Source organism: Tamandua tetradactyla, chromosome 20, assembly GCF_023851605.1.
Source record: "Tamandua tetradactyla isolate mTamTet1 chromosome 20, mTamTet1.pri, whole genome shotgun sequence".
Classification (NCBI taxonomy): domain Eukaryota; kingdom Metazoa; phylum Chordata; class Mammalia; order Pilosa; family Myrmecophagidae; genus Tamandua; species Tamandua tetradactyla.
This window is the reverse complement of record NC_135346.1, coordinates 22,031,305-22,050,174: the sequence shown is the minus strand read 5'-3', so window position 1 is coordinate 22,050,174 and position 18,870 is coordinate 22,031,305. Positions and strand designations below refer to the sequence as shown.

The 18,870-nt window shown below is 46.2% G+C and overlaps 1 protein-coding gene across 1 annotated transcript; it reads right to left on the bottom strand.

The window, feature by feature from the left end:
* Positions 1 to 2,980: 2,980 nt before the first annotated feature.
* On the bottom strand, positions 2,981 to 17,637 carry DELE1 (DAP3 binding cell death enhancer 1). Its single transcript, XM_077137266.1, has 13 exons — positions 17,506 to 17,637; positions 16,736 to 16,850; positions 16,515 to 16,644; positions 14,412 to 14,559; positions 13,320 to 13,481; positions 12,987 to 13,054; positions 12,788 to 12,884; positions 8,622 to 8,764; positions 7,659 to 7,817; positions 7,472 to 7,564; positions 5,122 to 5,278; positions 4,308 to 4,547; positions 2,981 to 3,591 (listed from the first exon to the last, which is right to left on the bottom strand). The coding sequence occupies exons 1-12, from the start codon at positions 17,534 to 17,536 to the stop codon at positions 4,309 to 4,311; spliced, it is 1,542 nt and encodes a 513-aa protein (XP_076993381.1). The 5' UTR covers positions 17,537 to 17,637; the 3' UTR covers positions 2,981 to 3,591; position 4,308.
* Between the last annotated feature and the right edge of the window lie 1,233 nt (positions 17,638 to 18,870).

Below are 18,870 nucleotides of genomic sequence, written 5' to 3'. Positions count from 1 at the left end.
AAGACATTATTTAAACCTCTACAGATATGGGCAATTTTAATCATAAGGAGTCTGAACATTGTTTCAACTCTTCATTTTATAGCCAAGGAAATGGAAAGACAGAAAAGTTAAACAACTTGCCCAAGGCGATATGGCAGAGCTAAGATTTGGATCTGAGATTTTTAGTAGGATGTTTTCTCTTGTGTATCAAGCGTTCTTAACTTGGAGTAGCGGTTGGGCTTCAGGATCTATAAACCTCCTGAACTGCATGCAAAACTGGGAGGATGTGCATTTTTCTAGGGGGAAAAGGCAGTACTTTTATCAGGTTCCAAAGAGGTCAGTGATCTAAATAAGATTAAGGACCACTGCTGTAACAATTCTTTAGGTCAGTACTCAGCTCTGCCTCCCCTGCAGAAACCTGGGGCTCTCATGGGTAGAGCTGTTCCTGTTTTGAGCCAGCACATCTGTGATCAGTGTGGGGGTGTGCATATGTAAGTGCAGGTCTTACACTTTGCTGCTCTCCTGCACTACGCAATCCCTTTCTAGCACATTGATATCAGCCCCTTTCCCAGTAACACGTGGGGACGAAATGGTGGCTGTGGTTACAGAACTGAATGTGTTGAACAGCAAGGTTACAGAAACTTCTTGACATTGGTCAAGAAGTCAAAACTGAAACTTGAGGGCATGCTCAAAACTGTTTCCACCAAGACGGAAACTCTGTCCCCTGAGAGAATGAGGGAGCAGCCAAGCCAGTGAGCACTGTTAAATGTCGTCTTAATTTGGAAAGCAAGAGGGAAACTTTTTTTTTAATCAATCATCAGCCATTCCCCAGCAGCAGGAGTGCAATGCGGTGCTCACTCAGAGCCTGGGGCAGCTCAGAGTTTGACAGGCAACCTAGCCTCCTTGCCTGTCACGCAATTTCAGCTTGGCAGCTCACTGACCCTACTTCTGTGGCTGAAACAAGAGTAAGATGGCAACCACTACCCTTGGGACTCTGGAAAAATACAAATCCCAAAAGGAAGACAGGAAGGAGAAGGCTTGGTACAGGCCTAGTCCAAGACTTAGTATATACATACCAAATAAGTCAGTGTTTTCTAACCCCTATTAAGTATCAGGTGCAATGTAATGTGTGTGGCAGTTTATGGGGGTTAGGGTGGTATGATCAGAAACACTTAATCAACAAACATTTTTTAATGTACTGAATACTTATAAGGCCAGAATTAGACCAATAGCAGTGGGGAGAAGGGTGTATAGATACACTCATTCCTTCATTCAGCAATTAAAGACCAGTCAGAAGCCGGGTAGGCTTGGTGCCAGGCACTAGGTGGAGTGGGGGCAGCTGCACAGAATCACTCACTCATTGACTAAATATCCAAATCTGCCTAGGTCTGTATTACTAATGCACTAAAGATACAATGAACCAAACAGCCTTGTTTCTACTCTAGTGTCAGGGTTCCATGAAATCTGTATTGCCGGATGAGGAAACTGAGGCAGCAGAGCCTTGCACAAAGGTCTCGTCGCTGAGGGCGCCAGACCCCGAACATTGGGTCACCAAGCATCCTGACCCAGGACGGCCCTGCTGACGGAGGCCGCTCCCTGTCCCTCCCACGTTTCCTCGCCGGGCACTGACGATGAGTCATTAATAACGGAATTTTAATGGCAAAAGCACAGCAGTTCCCAGGTCTGCTGATGAAGGCCATCCCCTGGGATGCTTCAAGACGGCAGTGACTGAACAGCCATGGATTTCTGGTCCCTTGACGACATCTCCCTCACGACTCTTCTATCCCTCCCTCTCCACAAGAAGAGGCCCTTCCTTTAAAATCACAGCTTAAAAATATCCCACCCCTACCTTTGACATCCAAACTGAATCAATATTTAACTTGTGTTATTGATTATATACCAAGAATGGAATGATCATATGGTAAGAATGTTCGTGTTTGTATGTCATGTTAAAAAAAAAATTTAACTTGTGACAACTGAAGGGGAGGGAGAGCCGCACCTGGGCATTGCCCAGGACACCCAGTGACCACGGACTATCTGAACTGCCCCGTGGTCCCAGGCACAGTTAGGAGGAAGCTGCAATCAGAGAACCCAACATGACAAAAGGAGGGTAGGAGGCTGTGAGTGGGACTACCTGGGAAAGGTGGGAGGTGACATTTCACACAGAACCTCCCAAACGGAAGGTCAACAATCTGTGCTCAACTCAGTGAGGGAAACATTGAGTTAACCAAGTTCTTTACCGTAGGACTTCTTGGAACCTTGACTATGCTGATGTGCATTGTGAATCTATAAAAAGGGAACCTCTAGTGCAGCGTTTCCCAAACTTATTTGACCACAGAATCTTTTTTTTTTGCAGAGATTAGTGCACTACACAGCTTAAAAACCACGACGCTAAGTGCTGGGGTACTGAAACACAAAGACAAGGCCCTGTTCCCAGGAGTGCTATCTGTGGAGGCAGATGTGGGATGCATCCAGTGGGGGTGAGGCCAGTGTGCAGGGTAGCTGCAGAAGAAGAGCAGGAGACAGGGCAGATACTGAATCTGGAGAAAGCTTAGGGCTATCACGGTGAGGGGACAACACTCAGAAAGTGTGGCAGTAGAGGTAGAGAACAGTAGGGTGGACAGTAGAGAGGGAAATGTGGAGAATTTTTCCCCCCTCAAGTCCTCCCACCTTTGAAGTGGCCAAGCTGGGTGGTCCCTTCCATTTGAACAGGCACCAGCGGGTTTGGCCTTCAGCGCTCCCACCCCCGACCCTAAGCCCCATCCATGCTATTGAACTTGGGCTAACATCCAGAAACCAGGGAACAGCTATTCACAAATTCAGTAATTGGAGTCATTAGCGTTGACTCAGAAATCATTTTTTTCTGAGTCTCTCTCTGAGAAGCTTTTAAGACCCTTTAAATTGGTTAATGGAGAGTTTTAGAGATGAGGCTGGAGCCTCAGCTTTCAGCTTCTCCTGCCCATCTCCCTGGCTCTCCCAACACACTCAAGGGCAAGAGAGATGAAATAATCCAATATCCGTTTATTAAATGCCCTTGCAGTTCTGGCATACCCTTCTCAAACGAGGACCTCAAAATCTACAGTGTCCTCCTCCAAGACTCCAGGTGGTCAATTTACACCCACCCAGGTGGTCAGTTTACACTCACATTGGTAGGGTGATAATAGTTGACCTAGAGCATCCACATAAAATCACAGGAGGCCCAAGTCCTCAGCCTGGCCTGGCGGCTCACCAAGCCCTGGGACCCAGGTGAGTGCCAAGGTCCTTTCCGCAGTGGCATGCTGAGATGGCCTCAGTGTAAGGTAGGGCAGCAGATGCCACTGCTCTTCGGTACAACCGAGGAAACAGTGCAGGTCAGTGCTTCAAGGTGACATGGCCAGGCGAGTGGCCGAGCCAGGAGCAGAGCCTGGGTCTCCACACACTTTCCTCTTCCTCACTGCACTGGGTCAGGTGCTTAAGGCTCTTTGGGGAGGTGGGTGGATAAACGGCCTCTTCTTTGGGATCCAAGTTGAAATATCTCTTTGAAAAACCATACACTTCATCTTTGGGACTGAAGTGAGAAGGTCCGACAAAGCCAAGCAGACACATCTAAGCATTTGGGCAAGACACTCCTTCCTGCCAAATCAAAGGTGAAATGAAACGAGCACAAAGCCTTTGGGGATGAACAAATGTGAATGTCGGTGCTTGGCTCAGGGATACCTGATTTAGGGTTTCCCGCATTTTAGCCATTCATCCTCATGACCGCTGTCTCCCTATTACCCAATGCATTTCTTTAAATTGATTCACTTTTTTTTTTAAGTTAGCTTCTTCTTACACAAATATGTGCAACTACAGCTCAGCAGACTAATCATACTTTTATATTATTTATAAATATATAAGCGCTAACATAAAATTATTAATTTGTATACTACCTAAAATCCTCTTATGAACCACTAATGGCACACAAATCAGACTTTGACAATGATGTAGTCTAACTCTGAGGAAACTGAGGCAGGGGAAGGGGAAAGTAAGCGATGTGCTCAAAGACAAAGGCTAAGGAAAGGACCATGGTCTCTGTACCCTTCAGTAGGGTTTTTCATGGATCACTGAATAGTCCTTTTTATGCACACAACAGAAATAACTGCATGTGTATCCATTGCTCATCTGTGAGGCCACCAATTGGGGAAAAGGTCAAAGTTACTTATTAGCCATGCACTTGAAACTGCCTGGGATTCTGAGCTCCCATTGGGATTTCCGCCCTGGACAGGGATACTGACACCCTATTTTTTATGTCATCTAACCCCCCAGTCTCCTGGTCCCTTAGAGGTACCACTGTCTATGTTTTATCTCACCTTAGCCAAATCCCAGTCTTACGAGACTCCTCTCCAAGGAGAATGAGTGCTGGGGGCCAGCTCTGCTGGGGGCTCCAGAGCTGGGTCTGAGATGTCCACTTCTGCAGAGGTACCCAAGGTTCCCTGTGCTCAAGGAGTGTGAGAGGTGTGAGGCTCCTGCCAGCAGGGTATTAAGATTGTGAAGGGAGGGACTGGAGAAGGACTTCAATCCTGTAACTGCCAGGTCGCTGGTCCCCAGAGCTGCAAGAACAGGTGAAAGCAACTCTTACTCAAGTGGTATTCTTGGATTCCCATCTTGGAGCAAAGACTTCATAAAGGACTTGGTTCCCCGTGACGTTGTAGGTCCAGCCCAAACCTAATGACTCATGACTCAGCTGGGCTCTCAAAGCCCCAGAAAGCAATTCAGAGCACTGAGGCCACCTTAGGATACTGTCTCACCTAAAAAATTATAAGAGCAGCTACCATGTCTTCAATACCTACTAGGGGCCAGGCAGTGCTAAGCCTTTTACAGGTATCTTATTTAATCCTTTCAACAACCCAGTGAGTTTAGGAATTACTGTTACTCTCGTTTCTAGAGGTGAAGACAGAGATCCAAAGACATGGAGTCCAAGTTCAGTAAGAGTTGGGGTTAAAACTCAGGTGTGAAAATAAAAAACTCAGGTGCTTCTGACTCCCAAAGTCATGTTCTTAACCACCACTGGGGTAGAAAATGACAAGGAAACCAGGGACTAATGCCATCACCTTCTCTATCACAGGGTAAAGAGCTCAGGGGGGCGGAGGGAGGGGCCCTGTTGGCTCTGACTTGCATCTGTACCTGAAGTATTTTTGAAGAGGATCTTTAGCCTCTTCTTTGCAAGCTCATTCCCCAGAGCTGCTGACTGCTGGTAACATCTCACAGCCTCTCCCAGATTTCTCTGCACACCAAGGCCTTTCTCATAGCAAATTCCCAAGTGGTACCTGCTCTGTGAATCCTAAGGAAAAAAATGGACAGACACACAGATATGCACATGCAGGATTGAACTGAAATGCTAGGCAGGAGGAAGGGGTAGCAGTCAGACAAGCTGGGGCTTCATCCATGCAGGGTCAAGAACCAGCTTTGTCCCAAGGGATCTCAATTATGAAAAGTCAGAAACCCAGAGCTTGTCCAACACAAAGGAGACAGGGATCTATCTACACAAGAAGGTTCCAGCTAGAGCAGTGTGCCGAGGCCAGTGCAGAAGTGAAGGCTGCAGGAATTACCCAGCCCAACTATGGGACAGACAGCAGAGACTCAGGCTCCCACATTATCCTGAAAGAGCAAGGAGGCAAAGGAGAAGAGTAAACTTTCTAAAGGGAAGAGTAGGCTTCCCTGAACCTCTGCACAGGGGCTGAAAGTAAATTACACAGAAAGTGTTTCTTCTTCCTTACAAAGGCTAATCCCCCTGCCCAAAGCTTTGCGTCCTCCTGCCTCACACTGAGAACATACTTCCATGGGAGGCAGTACCAGGAAGGAGTTAGGTGCCCACTCTTGTACAGCCATTCTGCCTGGGTTCCAATCTTGACTTCCCCATTTACCAGGTGTGTAATCTCAGGCCTGTTACTCTCCATCTCTGGACCTTAGTTTCCTCATCTGTAAAGTGGGTATAATAATAGCATCTACCTTATTAGGCTGTTATGGGGATTAAATGTCTTAATAAATGAAAAGCACTTAGATCAGTGCCTGGCACATTCTGAGTGTTCAATAAATTTCAGCTGCTGCCATTATTAACCCCTTTAATTTTCCACATCATCATTCTCTCCCTCTCTACTGGAATATTTTCATTATACTCAATCTCCTGCCTTAGAAAAATCAAACCAATATCTCTGTTGACTCCCAACCACAGTTTCATTTCTTTTCTACCTTCCACAGAAAATCCTTTGGAGTTGCCTCCATGTTCTGCCCTCACTTTGGTGAAATGCAGGCCAAAGTCATGCAATACCATGGTGGACTCACGGCTGTAACCCCACACAGTGTCACATAAAGGGTGGCAGGCATCCCATCATGCACTTCTCCCAACACACCATCCAACTACCGTCCATTGGGCCCTGGGCTCACCTCGCACCTGGGCGTGCAGACCCACATACCTGAGGAAGGCTCTGTGGGGCTCTTTCAGAGGAAAAGCAGGTACCGCAATGGGTACTGGATTTGTGACATGAGCCCCATTCTGATTACTACAGACATTTTCAGCACCATTAGAGTATAAAGGGAAAAATATTCTGACGACCAAGTATAAGGAAGCAATCCATGCGTTGGCCAGAAAACAAAGAGAAGCAACAGCCCCCTAAGCAGGAAAATTATAGTTCATACACATCACTTTAACCCCATACTCCTGGTCCTTTGAGATGCAACTAATAAAATATGCTGGTCAAACACACTTGTGTAATAAAACAAACCACAGATTCCCCTTCTCAACGATTCACAGTGATATAAAGCTGAGAGACTTCCTGCATCAAAGAAAGTTGCTTAACTCTGTTTAATCCAGTTTTTCCCAAACCCAACTGACCATTGTTTTTCTCATCTTACTTCTAAACATCCCATGGAACTAAGGCTCTGTGGAACAACAATCTTTGGGACATGCCACCTGAATGCCAATGCTCCTAGTTCACAGACCATCAGACGTTTCCTCCCCAGAAGTGCTCAGTGCCTTCGGCTCGTGTCTGTTCTGACTCCCCTAGACTACATCACTTGTGATGATGTACCTTGTACTGATACAGTTTACAAAGGGCTTTCACATCTATTACGTTAGATTTTGATCCTCACAACAACCTTGTGTAGCAGTAGGCAGGTAAGGAAAGCATGATTATCCTGATTTTAGAGATGAGGAAACAGTTTAGATCAAGAAGTGACTAGCCCAATAGCGTGCTGTCAGATTTTAACAACTGGCTCTCACAGGGAAAAAAGCCCTGCTTTGCAGCATCTACCAATTTCTGTGGTGCAAATACGCAAACAATGGCTGATTTTAAGACCCCAACAGCTCTCCCAGGCTGAAGTAAGCAAGCTCCAGCACACCACTGGCCCATGCAAGCAAGGGCTAAGGTTTGCTATCAAAAGGTCTCGAATGCACAGGATAACTAACACTAGTTTCAAAACCCCTGCTCTTATCAGACACAATCCCTAACATGTCTGGATACCAGAGACTTCATACCCCATTGTTAGCCGCAAGCCAAAGATATTTCACAGCACTCTGCTCATCCAGGTATGGCTCTTTGGTGAAAAGTACCCCAAGGAAAGCTTGAGCCTGTGGTCAGGGAAGAAGGAAAAAGAGTATCTTGGTCACTGCCAGGCCCAAGATGCCTCAGTCACCTGGGACAGACCCCACCAATGGCACCTACCTCTTTCAAGCCTGAGTCTGCAGCCTGCTTCAGCATGGACACTGCCCTCTGCCGCTCGGGGTCCCACAGGGAGGCCGCGGCTTGCAGGAGACACCTGGCATAGCGGTACTGAGCCAGGCTGTGGCCCTGGCTGGCAGCCAACTGGTAATAAAGGGCTGCCTGGGGCAAAGGCGAAACACCCAGTCAACTACTAACTTTATTAGCTGCCTTTTGCTTTGAGTGAATATTTTTAAAATATTTTAATCAAGAAGCACATAATTATAGATAAGTCAGAAAATACAGATAAGGCAAAAATTAAAACAAAACAGATAAGCCTAAAATAGAAGTATTAAAAACCAAGAAATCCTGCTCCTAAAGATCACCCTGTTAACATTTTAGTTTTGCAAATTTCTTCCCACATTTATCTGTATATACACACACACACGAACATACACACAAATAAAAATATGTATGTGTATATGAAGGATTAGATCACACTATACTTTTTTTTTTCCACTTAACCATACACCAAAAATATCTTTCCCTGCCAATAAATGTAGATCTAGCACATCATTTTTAAGGACCATATAGATGTAAACAATTTTCTATTGAAGGAATTTTAAGTTGCCTCCCTTTTCTTTTTGGCATTAAATAGAATCCTAAGAAATACATTCTTATACATAAAAATCCTTGTGTATTTATTCTATTTTTTTAAAGATATTAATTAATCTATTCATCAAGGTGCTGTTCTTGGCACTGAGGATACAGATACAAATAAGGAAGACAAGGTCCCTTGCCCTCCCTGAGTTTTAAGCCTAAATACCTAGAAGTTAATAGCTCCTTCTTCTTTTTCCCTGGCTGCTGAGGTGAAACCAAGTGGGAGAGAGAATCTGGATCTTCCCCAAGCCTCATCCACTGTTTGCTTCTGGAGCCCACTCTGGGAAACAAAGGGGATGCCCTGGAGCAGGGGTGGAGGGGCACTACCTTGCTGAGGTCTCTGGGGGTGCCTCTGCCATGCTCGTGACACAAGCCCACATTGTACTGTGCTTTGCTGTAGCCACGGTCTGCGGCTTTCTGGAAGTAAGAAAAGGCTGCTGTGTAGTTACCACTCTTCATATTCTCTGTCCCTGGAAGAAAGTACAGGGCACAAACACAGCTTCCCTCTGAACTTTCCCATACCCTCTGCCAGATGCCCACAGGCTCATCTGATACTAGATACTTTGCATGTATTTCCACGCCCCAAACATTTCACTGGTGTACCATCAACCTCAGCGGGTTCTGCTCCTAGAATCCATTCCTCCTTTTGGTAACAGCATCCTGGATGCCTTTTGAGAATGACGACCTCTCCCCCCACTGCTGTCAGTCAGTGTTCCTATACTTTCCCAACCAATGAGACTCTCTCCCAGGAATCTGAATCTGAATCTGGCAGGAACAAGGATATAACATGATTTGTGCAAGTTTATTCTGACAGCAGTACCCTGAAGGCACTGTGCTGCCCCCGAGTCTCTGGAGCTTCCCTGACTCCTGTCCTGAAGTGTAGCAGGTCAACAGATTCCTTTTTTGTTTAAGTTGGCCAGAGTGGGTTTTGACTGTTCGCCACCAACATACCGTGATACAGGTGATACTGTTAGTCACTTTTACAGAGAAAATGAGAGGTGATATAAGACAGCTGAAACCTAAACTCAGGTATATTCTACTCCAAAGCCTATACTCTTTTACACTACCCAAACAAAAAGGAAAACAGGAAAGAAGCAGGGGACGGCCAATTCTGTTCAAGTGGTTTTTGCTGCCTGCGATATCTTCTTCTGCTTCCACTGTCAGGCCTTCACAACCTATTTCTGCTCAAGAACCTTCAGACCACACTCAGGATTTAAAGATGTTCTTGGCACTAATTTACTATATCAAGCCTTTTCCTATGAACTAAACTGTTTCAAGGGTACAAGCCTTGTCTCCTCAATTAGACTATAAAATCCTGGAGGGAGAAGCAGAAAAAAGAATGTGGAAGAAATAACATTGCAGAGTGAAAGCACTATACAAATGCAAAATATGATTATAGCTTATGCTCCTTTTGTATTTTGCCACAGCGCCTAGCACTTGCTGAATAAATGAATATATGAATGAAGGAATGGGCAAGAAAATTCTCAGAAGAGACTGCATGCCCATCAAAATCAAAAAAGCTAATGAGGTGGAAGCCAGGTTCAATATAGCCAGCAGTGAATTAAAGTCACCTCCCGGCTGGCTGAAAACTCGCTGTGCTCAAAGGGCCTGCTGTCCTTGGGGAGAAGACTCCAGAAGGCAAAGATCTCACTGCATCCCCATGCCCCACATGGCTCCATCAACATGTGATCCACCTACTCTTCTCAGTTTCCTCTGTCTCTACCCTAAATCAAGTCATCATTGCATTTTGCTTAGTAACAGCTCCTACCCAGTCTCCCTGCTTCTCCTTGTAATGGCATAAAAGAAATACTTGGTGCTTTGCCTGGCCTAGTCATAAGTTCCCCCTTTTGAGTGAACGCCCCAGCATAAGCCCAACTAGCAAGGCCTGCACCTCTACAATGTTTGGATGATAAGAGCCACCCTTAGCTTCACTGAACAGCCTCCTGCTGCTTCTGCCCTTTCATGCCACACTAGCATGGTACTAGCAGGATAGCTTCTTTCACATGGCTTGGGTGATCAGAAGCTGCCCTCAACTTCTCCAAAAGGCTCTTGCTGCTTCCGCTTTTCACACTGTATACTCTGAAACTTCTAATCCCCAGTATTCACAGGAAAGCCCTCCCCCTCCCCCCTGGGTCACAATGAAGGCAAAAGTGTGGGACCCACATGAGCTTCTTCACCCATCTCCTCCATGGACCTTTGTAAGGCCCTAGGTCGGTAAGCCCAGAAGGCCCCTCTGCTGTGTCATTCTTTCCTCTCCCCACCCAGGGCCTCTGAGCTAACACATCTGTCCCTCCACTCATTCTCAGCTGGCTCAGTTTAGTTCATATTGAAAGGCTTGATATGGTAAGTTAGCGCCAAGAACGTCTTTAAAGCCTGAGTGTGGTCTGAAAGTTCTTGAGCAGAAATAGGTTGTGAAGGCCTGACAGTGGAGGCAGAAGACACCCCAGGCAGTACCTCTTCACCCAAAGAACTTTCATATACATCTCCAATGTTCCTCTGGCATTCTTACAATACGTCTACATAGCAGCCCCACAGGTCTTTGAAAAAGTAAATCAGATCATTGACTGCCCTCTTCCCTGCTCCAGCTTAAAACCGTCTAATGGCTTCCCATCTCCAAGAAAATTCATATTTTCTTTATCTCGGATCATAGGCCTCACCTGATATGGCTCTTGCCTGCTTCTTTAATAGTTTCATTTCTTCCATTCACCCTGTGATCTCTAAGCTCCAACTACCCTTACCTTTCTTATATTCCTTTAACAAGCAAAATTTAATCCTGTTGAGAAAACCCCTAGAATGAGCAGAGACTCAGCATCAGGAGATGGAGAAAACCTTCTCAACCAAAAGGAGAAAGAGTGAAATGAGACAAAATAAAGTGTCAATGGCTGAGAGATTCCAGAGTCGAGAGGTTATCCTGGAGGTTATTCTTACGCATTAAACAGACATCACCTTGAAAGTCCAGATGTAGTGGAGAGGCTGGAGGGAACTGCCTGAAAATGTAGAGCTGTGTTCCAGTAGCCATGTTTCTTGAAGATGACTGTATGATATAGCTTTCACAATGTGACTGTGTGATTGTGAAAACCTTGTGTCTGATACTCCTTTTATCTACCTTATCAACAGATGAGTAAAACATATGGAATAAAGATGAATAATAGGGGGAACAAATGTTAAAATAAATTTAGGTTGAAATGCTGGTGATCGGTGAGGGGGAGGGGTGGGGGTATGGTATGTATGAATTTTTTTCTGTTTTTTTTTTTATTTCTTCTTCTGAATAGATGCAAATATTCCAAGAAATGATCATGATGATGAATATGCAACTATGTGATGATATTGTGACTTACTGATTATATATGTAGAACGGAATGATTAAAAGAATGTTTGTGTTTGGTGTTTTTGGGTATTTTTTAAAAAATGCAAAAATTAATTTTAAAAAAATGTCAATCCTGCCTCAGGACCTTTGTGCTTGCTGTTTCCTCTCCTGGGAAAGCTCTTTCTCCAGATGGTCACAAAACTTGCTCCTGTCAGTCATATCTTAACACAAGGATCTTCTCTTCTGCGAAGGCCATCCAAATCAGTAGTTGCTCCTTGCCCAGCAACTAACGTTATTCTGTTTGATTTTCTCCATAACATTTACTACCATCTGAAATTCTCTTTGTTTGTCAATTTGTTTTTCTTTCCTTCAACTCACATGTCAGATCCATGAGAGGCAGGACTTTGTCCTGTGAATCACTGTATACCCAGCACCTAAAACAAAGCCTAGCAAAATGTAAATTCTTGATAAGTTTTCATTGAGTGAATCCCAGCTTCTCACCCACCTGCCCTCTGGACCCCAACAGATGCTGCTGGGATTCTGGGCCTTCCATTAGAAGGCGTGAAACTTAAAGCAAGTACTACAGAGCCTGGGAAAAATGGGGGAAGGGGAATCTGGAGTCTCCAGATGTGGGTAAGAGGCTCCCATTCGTGTACCTGATGGCCTGCTCCAAACCTCAGGAGCAGGTGAGTATGGCAGAGAATGTAGTTGTCCTCCAAGATCTATTTTCCCCTTCTTACATAGTAATAGAATTTTCAGGTAAGCATATGGTCATTCACTGAAAGATTACATTTCCAAGTCTCCTCTGCAACTGCGTGTAGCCATATGCCTACATTGTGAACCTGATTTGTGTAACTACTAGGCCATATCCTTAAATGGAAGGAGTGGTCCTTTGGTTTCCTCATCTTCTCCCTTCCAGCTGGTTGGAATGTAGGTATGAGAATAGGAGCTGGAATAACCAATCTGGAACTTGAGATAGGAACCAGTTTTAAGAATAGTGGAACAAGTTTGGAAGAGAATGGATCCCTGAAACCACTGAGCCACCATGTCAGAGTTGGTCTACCTATGTGGGATAAAATACACTCTCTCTTGTTTAAACCACTCCTGACCCTGACTCTATTTGACCCATCTCCTATCCTTCCCATTTTCCCATCCACTCGTCCTGAGGCAGTGCCCACCCGGTTACCCAGGAAGTTGAAAGCAATGGAAACACTGAGCTGGAACAGCTGCTGAATGGAAGTCACCGCCTCCTCGAGGGAAAGAGTTTTTGATTTATCTTGTTCCTGGGGAAGAAATATGAAGACTTATCAAGGGATGGTTCATAGGGATCGCCACCTGCTTAGGGGAATTTTATGACCATCCAAATGGTCAAATCTGAACAATACCTGTTTTTCCTCAGTAGTCTGAGGCTGGAATGGCCTTGTTCGGAATTCAAAGCCACTGTCCCTGGGATCTGCAAGGAGAAATGGCCAATACCCAGCCAGGGCAAAAGAGAAAGGTGTTACATCTCCTGGTCTCCTACTGTCTCAGTCCACCCAGCCCCTCCATCCAACCCTAGGAACCAGTGTAACCCTGAATGGCCCCAGAAATCATGGGGCCTCACAGGAATGACAATTTCCTTGCCTTGGAAGTCATAGTTACAAATGTCTATCTGCCTAATTCTTTCTCGCCCTCCCCCACCCCACCCAACTTTCACCTGATTCTAGATGATGACTTACCTTCCTCAGAGGGCTCCTGAAGACCAGTTGCTCTCAAGGAGCTATGTGAGGAAAGGCTCTTGGGCTGAGCTGAGGGCCCTTCCTGACCCAGGCTGGGTTCCCTGGGGCCAGTGTTCCTGGTAGCTGGGCCCTCAAGGCTGGGGAGAACATGGCAATGCAGTGCTAAAAAGAGCCAGCAAGAATGGTCAGATAAAAAGGGTGAGTTCAGCTAGCTCTGGTTTGACAGATGTCCCTGAGGCTATGGAGACTACAGGAGGAATTCTGAAACTTCCATAATATCTCTTTTGCACTCTTCCTGCTCCATTTCCTTTGCTGGCTTCTCTCCACAAGCCTAGAGCTGGCCTTTGGCTAATCTCCTGTCCTGAGCACAAGTGCACCCTATTGCTCCGTAGCGTGAATTCTTCCACTGCAACAACATACCTTATTCACTGTAACAGCACCAACACCTAACACTTATGTGGTAACACTGATAATGATCATAATCATAAAAAGAAGAACTAATATTTACTGAGCACTTACTATGTGCTGGTCACTGTCCTAAGTCCTCACCATGTGTTAACTCATGTAGTCCTCCCAACTACCCTATGAGGTGAGTCCTATTATTACTACAGATGAGGAAACTGAGGCACAGGGAAGTTAAGTGACTTGCCTAGAGATACCAAACTAGTATGCAACAGCTCTGGGGCTTGAACTCAGGCAATCTGATCCCAGAGCCTTAACCACCAGGGCACACTGCCTCTGCACCAAGGTACATAGTAAGTACTCAGTTAAGATTCATTTATTAATGAGTGGCCAGAGAACGAGCTAACTGGCTGAGGAGCTGGCAAGAAGCCACACTTTGGATCTAAAGTGGACTCCATCCCTGTGGGGCTGCCTCCCTGGGAGATGACAGGAGGATGTGGAAAGGCATGGGGGGCGGGTGTGGCCCAGGCACTGGGTGGATAGAATTTCCCCATATTCTCTTTCCTCTGACTTCAGTTAGGAAAGGCAAGGAGCTGCTGATGGTTCTTTTCCTGAGGTGTGTCCAGAGATGCTTCCTGGCCCACAGAAACTCCCAATCCAGCCCTCCTGCCCCCAAGACTGAGAACTCACAGGAGTGCGGATGCCATGAGGGAGATGACAGGAAACGGTGCAGGGAACTGCACCAAGAGCAGTACTCCGCTTGCCAAGGTGCTCCTGGCAGGGATGCCTGGAAGTGTAGCTGCCTCGCCAGCTGCAGGGCCAGCACAGCCAGAGTGCCCTGGGAAAGACAGCACATCAGCGACATGGGCCTCTTACCAGGCAACCCTTTCAAACTCAGCCTTCAGCTCTCAGCTCAAACCTCACTGGCCCAGGAAGCCTTTCCTCAGTCCTGGCTGGGGCAGCTTCCCCACTATATACTCTCAAAGTACCTGAACTTCCTGGAACCCTCACCACACTGAAACTTAAATATCATCATTCATCTAAGGTCTGTCTCTCTTGTCACCCTAAGCACCACAAGAGCAGGAACCATGTTTGTTTTGCTCACCAATGTACCCCAGTGCTTAGCAGAGGGTAATATTCGTTAGTGGGGGCCTAATAAATACATGTTGAATGAAAGCCTGAGCAAGTGATTGAATAAACAAAGGCTAAAGCAAGCAAAAGATAATGTGGTAAGCTGCGGCTTGGTCACAAATACAACAGGTGAAGCTTCCCCACCAGGCTCACTCTCTTACTCCAGTCTGGCACAACCCCACCTTCCCCCCCACCCCCTGCAAGTCAACCCATCATGTACACATTTACCAGTGTAGCACTGCTAATGCTGAAGGGGTGTCTTCTCTACAGGTTTGTGGAAGACCTTAGCTAACTCTTATCCACGTGACTGCTTGGTTTGCCCTTATTTGTTGTTGACAATGGAAAACAAGATAGAGTTTCTGCCTTCATGGAGTTTATATCTTGCATTGAGGGAGACAGACAAAAGCCAAATGCATAGACAAAAATACAGTAATTTTAAATTATGTTAAATGCCACAAAGGAAATAAAACAGGGGTTTACACAGAACATAAGAGGGAGGGCTGACATGATAGGGAATCAGGGAAAGATTCTCTGTGGGGCAATGTGTGAGCTGAGTCCAGAAGGAAGAGAAGGTGCCCGCCTTGTGAGGAGCAAAGCTGAGCAACCCCAGCATTGGGGACGGCATAGTCACAGGTCTTGCACATAGGTGGTAGTGACAGAGCAGAGGAATGACACTGGGACCCCTGGGATCCAGATCCAGTTCAAAACAGAACTCACTGTGGGACTCAGATCTTCTTTAGCAAAATGTGGAAATGTTCCCCTCTCCACGCTATGTTATGTGAATTGCTCCTAGCCCAGAGCTCCCCAGAGAGAGGCCTCTGTCATTTAGAGTGGGCCCAGCTATGCTGTGACAACAATTTACAGATGAGAAACCTGAGGCTCAGAGGGGGCAAGTCCCTTGCCCAAAGTACATGTCATGAACGTGCAGGCACAGACTGTACTGACATGACAGTGATGTGTCAACTCTATTCAGACTACCTCATGAACAGAACCTAGAAGGCACAGATTCTGCCTTGACAGACTTCAGCGTTTGCTACTGAGCCTCTGGTCTTACAGATTCAGAGTCAACAAATATTTACTGAGTAACTACCATGGGCCAGGCTCTGTACTAGGTATTTTTACAAACCATACTAGGTGCAGCAAACAAGCTATACACCATGGCAGCTAACAGCATGGCTCCACAGTAAAACCTGGCTTCTTCACTTAATAATTGTGTGACTGTAAGCATGTCACCTAACTTTCCAGACCCTCAGTTTTCTCAACTATAAAATGAGGATTATATTTCCTTTGCAAGATTTATTTAAGGATTAAATAAGATACTTCATAAATAATAATTTATATTAAGAAATGTGAGTTATTATTATTTATTATAAGTGCCAAGAAGTCAGGTATCATATCTACCTTATTCTCTGCTATGTCCCTAGTACCTAAAAATGCCTGGTTCAAAGTTGTTAAACACATGTTTATTAAATGAAAAGAAAGTTAATTTACGGGGGAGGGGAAGAGAGCAGCAGTATCAGATTTCCCTGATTTTGTCATGGGGTACTCAAATTTTGAGTTTTGGTCCCACTGATGCCCTAGCTCTTGTTTCTAGGCCACACTTCCATGTAGGATCATTCACATCCACACTGAAGGTCAAGGACAGGACTGCAGATACCTTACCCATGATATGGCATCCCACAGGGTATTTGGGGAGACACGGGCAGACATCCATTGAAAGGCATCCTTCCATCCATGGGACCTTGGTCCTCCCCTTGTACCTGGGCCTGGGCCAGGGCCATGGGGGCCTGACCTAGACAAATGTAACAGAGGCTCTTAAGTTCTGCCTATAGGGCAGAGAGAGGCCAGGGGAGGAGATGGGAGATGGTATGGCAGTGTCTCACCTGTCAAGGCTAGGCACAGGGACGAGCATGGTGGAGGAGGTACCCTGAAGCACATCTGGACTGGTAGATCTGCAAGTCACCCTGGGGAGGGCAGGTCCAGGCAGACAGTGAAGAGCTGTGCAGAAACAAGGATTAGTTGCCTTGACAAGGGACAGCACTGAGGCAATGGTAACCCCAACAATCTCCCTCCATGTCCCAGTCCCAGGAAGGCAGGAATCACTAGTCATTGCCTCTGCAGTGGTCCTGAAGCAAGACTGTGGAAAACCCCTGGAGATCTCTTGCCAAGTAACAGATTCAAGGGTACCATTCCAGAACCAATAAACCAGGATCGCTCAGTGTTGCACATTTACATTTTGAAAAAGCTCCCCAGGTGATGTGATGTGCTGCTAGGGTTGACAACCACTGATCAAAACTGATCAGGCATTTATACTCATACTCCCACCCACTACCCGGAGGGCTTCGTCTCTAAAACCCTCACTCTGCACTGGCTCCGCCTACTCCACTCTTTCACTGGCTCCGCCTACCACCACCTGACATTTGACTCCTCCCCTTTCCGACTTCTCCTTGGAGCTAAACTCCGCCCTTTTCCCATTACCCCCACCCACAACTCAATTCCAAACGGTCCTCTAAGCTGTAGCCCTGCCCCCTCAGGACCTTTCTTTCCTCAGCTCTCACCCCTCCCACTAACGGTTTGGCTCTATCCTTGAGTCCGCCCCCAACTCTGGTCCGAAGTTTCGGCTGCCTGCGGACACGGCTCGGAAGCCCCGTACCTCGGCCCAGTAGTCCCGGGAGGCGCCACATGTCGGCGGCACCATAGAGAACCTGCAGCCGAAACAGCGAGAACACAGCCCGGGGACAGCGTAGAGCGGCCACTGGGGCGTCCTCTGAGTGGCGGAGTCCCTGAGGAGCGTCTCAGTCAGCCAATTAGAAAGGAGCCGAACCGGAAGGACGGCCCCCTGCCAAAGGAAGTGGTGTTTGGGTCTAATGAGGAATGAACCGCGACGGGGGCGTGGGGGTGTGGGCTCAGGTTTCGAAGGAGGAGGTATCAGGTACCGCCCCCACGAGAACGGGGAGAGCGCACCGAGAAAGAGGAGATCTTGCAGAAACAGTCGAACCGCAAAGGACGACGGTTCTTCCCCAGGTCCTGAGTCTTGAGGAGGTGGGACTAACTAGGCCAGTGAGTGGAGGATCCAAGCCTAAGGGTCCGACGAAAGAAACCGGTAGTCCGAGCTTCCCGAACAAGGCCATCGGTTTAGAGATGACAGGCTAGGTCCTTTTTGGATAGGCGATGAAAAACTGCGCAGGGCAGGGTCCCGATTCCAGGTTTCTAGTTTTGGCTCACCTTTCTCTGTATAGCTTCAAGCTGGTCCCTTCCCTTGTCTGGGCCTCAGTCTACGCCACGATAGGGTCAGATGGAATGATCTCCACAGGTTTGACCCTATATCTTTGTCTGATAGACTGTGACTCTTGTTGACCCTTTGAAACTACCTACGGGGAGAACACAGCCCCACCTACACACTTGCTGTATCAGAGCCCTCATCTTCACATGCAGCCAACTTTATTTGTGTCTTATTTTGTTGGGAAAAGAATGTTTTCAGCTTTCACCACACTCGATTGAATCCATGAAATAAAGGAGCCACCATTCAAATTAGGTACTTAGGCTCCCTCCCGTACACTTCATTGGTCTCTTGACTTCCAGACGGGGTGAAAGTATCTACAGGGATAGAAATACAGCAGTCCCTACTTTTGGACACAGGCATGTAGAATGAAAGTTACATTCACTTGTTTAACATTAATTTTTGAGTCATATGTCAGCTCTCTGCTAAGAGCTGAGAAGACAAATGAGTAAAGAACATCTGTGGCAACCATAAATAGTGATCCAGTGTTTTTAAAAGTGGGTTTTCAAGTCCCACAAATCTCGGTTTGAATTCGTTTATAACTTCATAGTTGTGTGTTCTTAAGCAAGTTACTTAACTCTAAATCTCAGGTTCTTCATCTAGAAAGTAAGAAAAATAACTCATGGGATTGTTGTGAGGATTAAAAAAATACATTAAAAATATTTCACCTAGTTCCTGGCCTAATAAGTATAAGTTGCTATTAATTGTAGTAGTGGAGTGGGTGAGTAAGCAAATGTA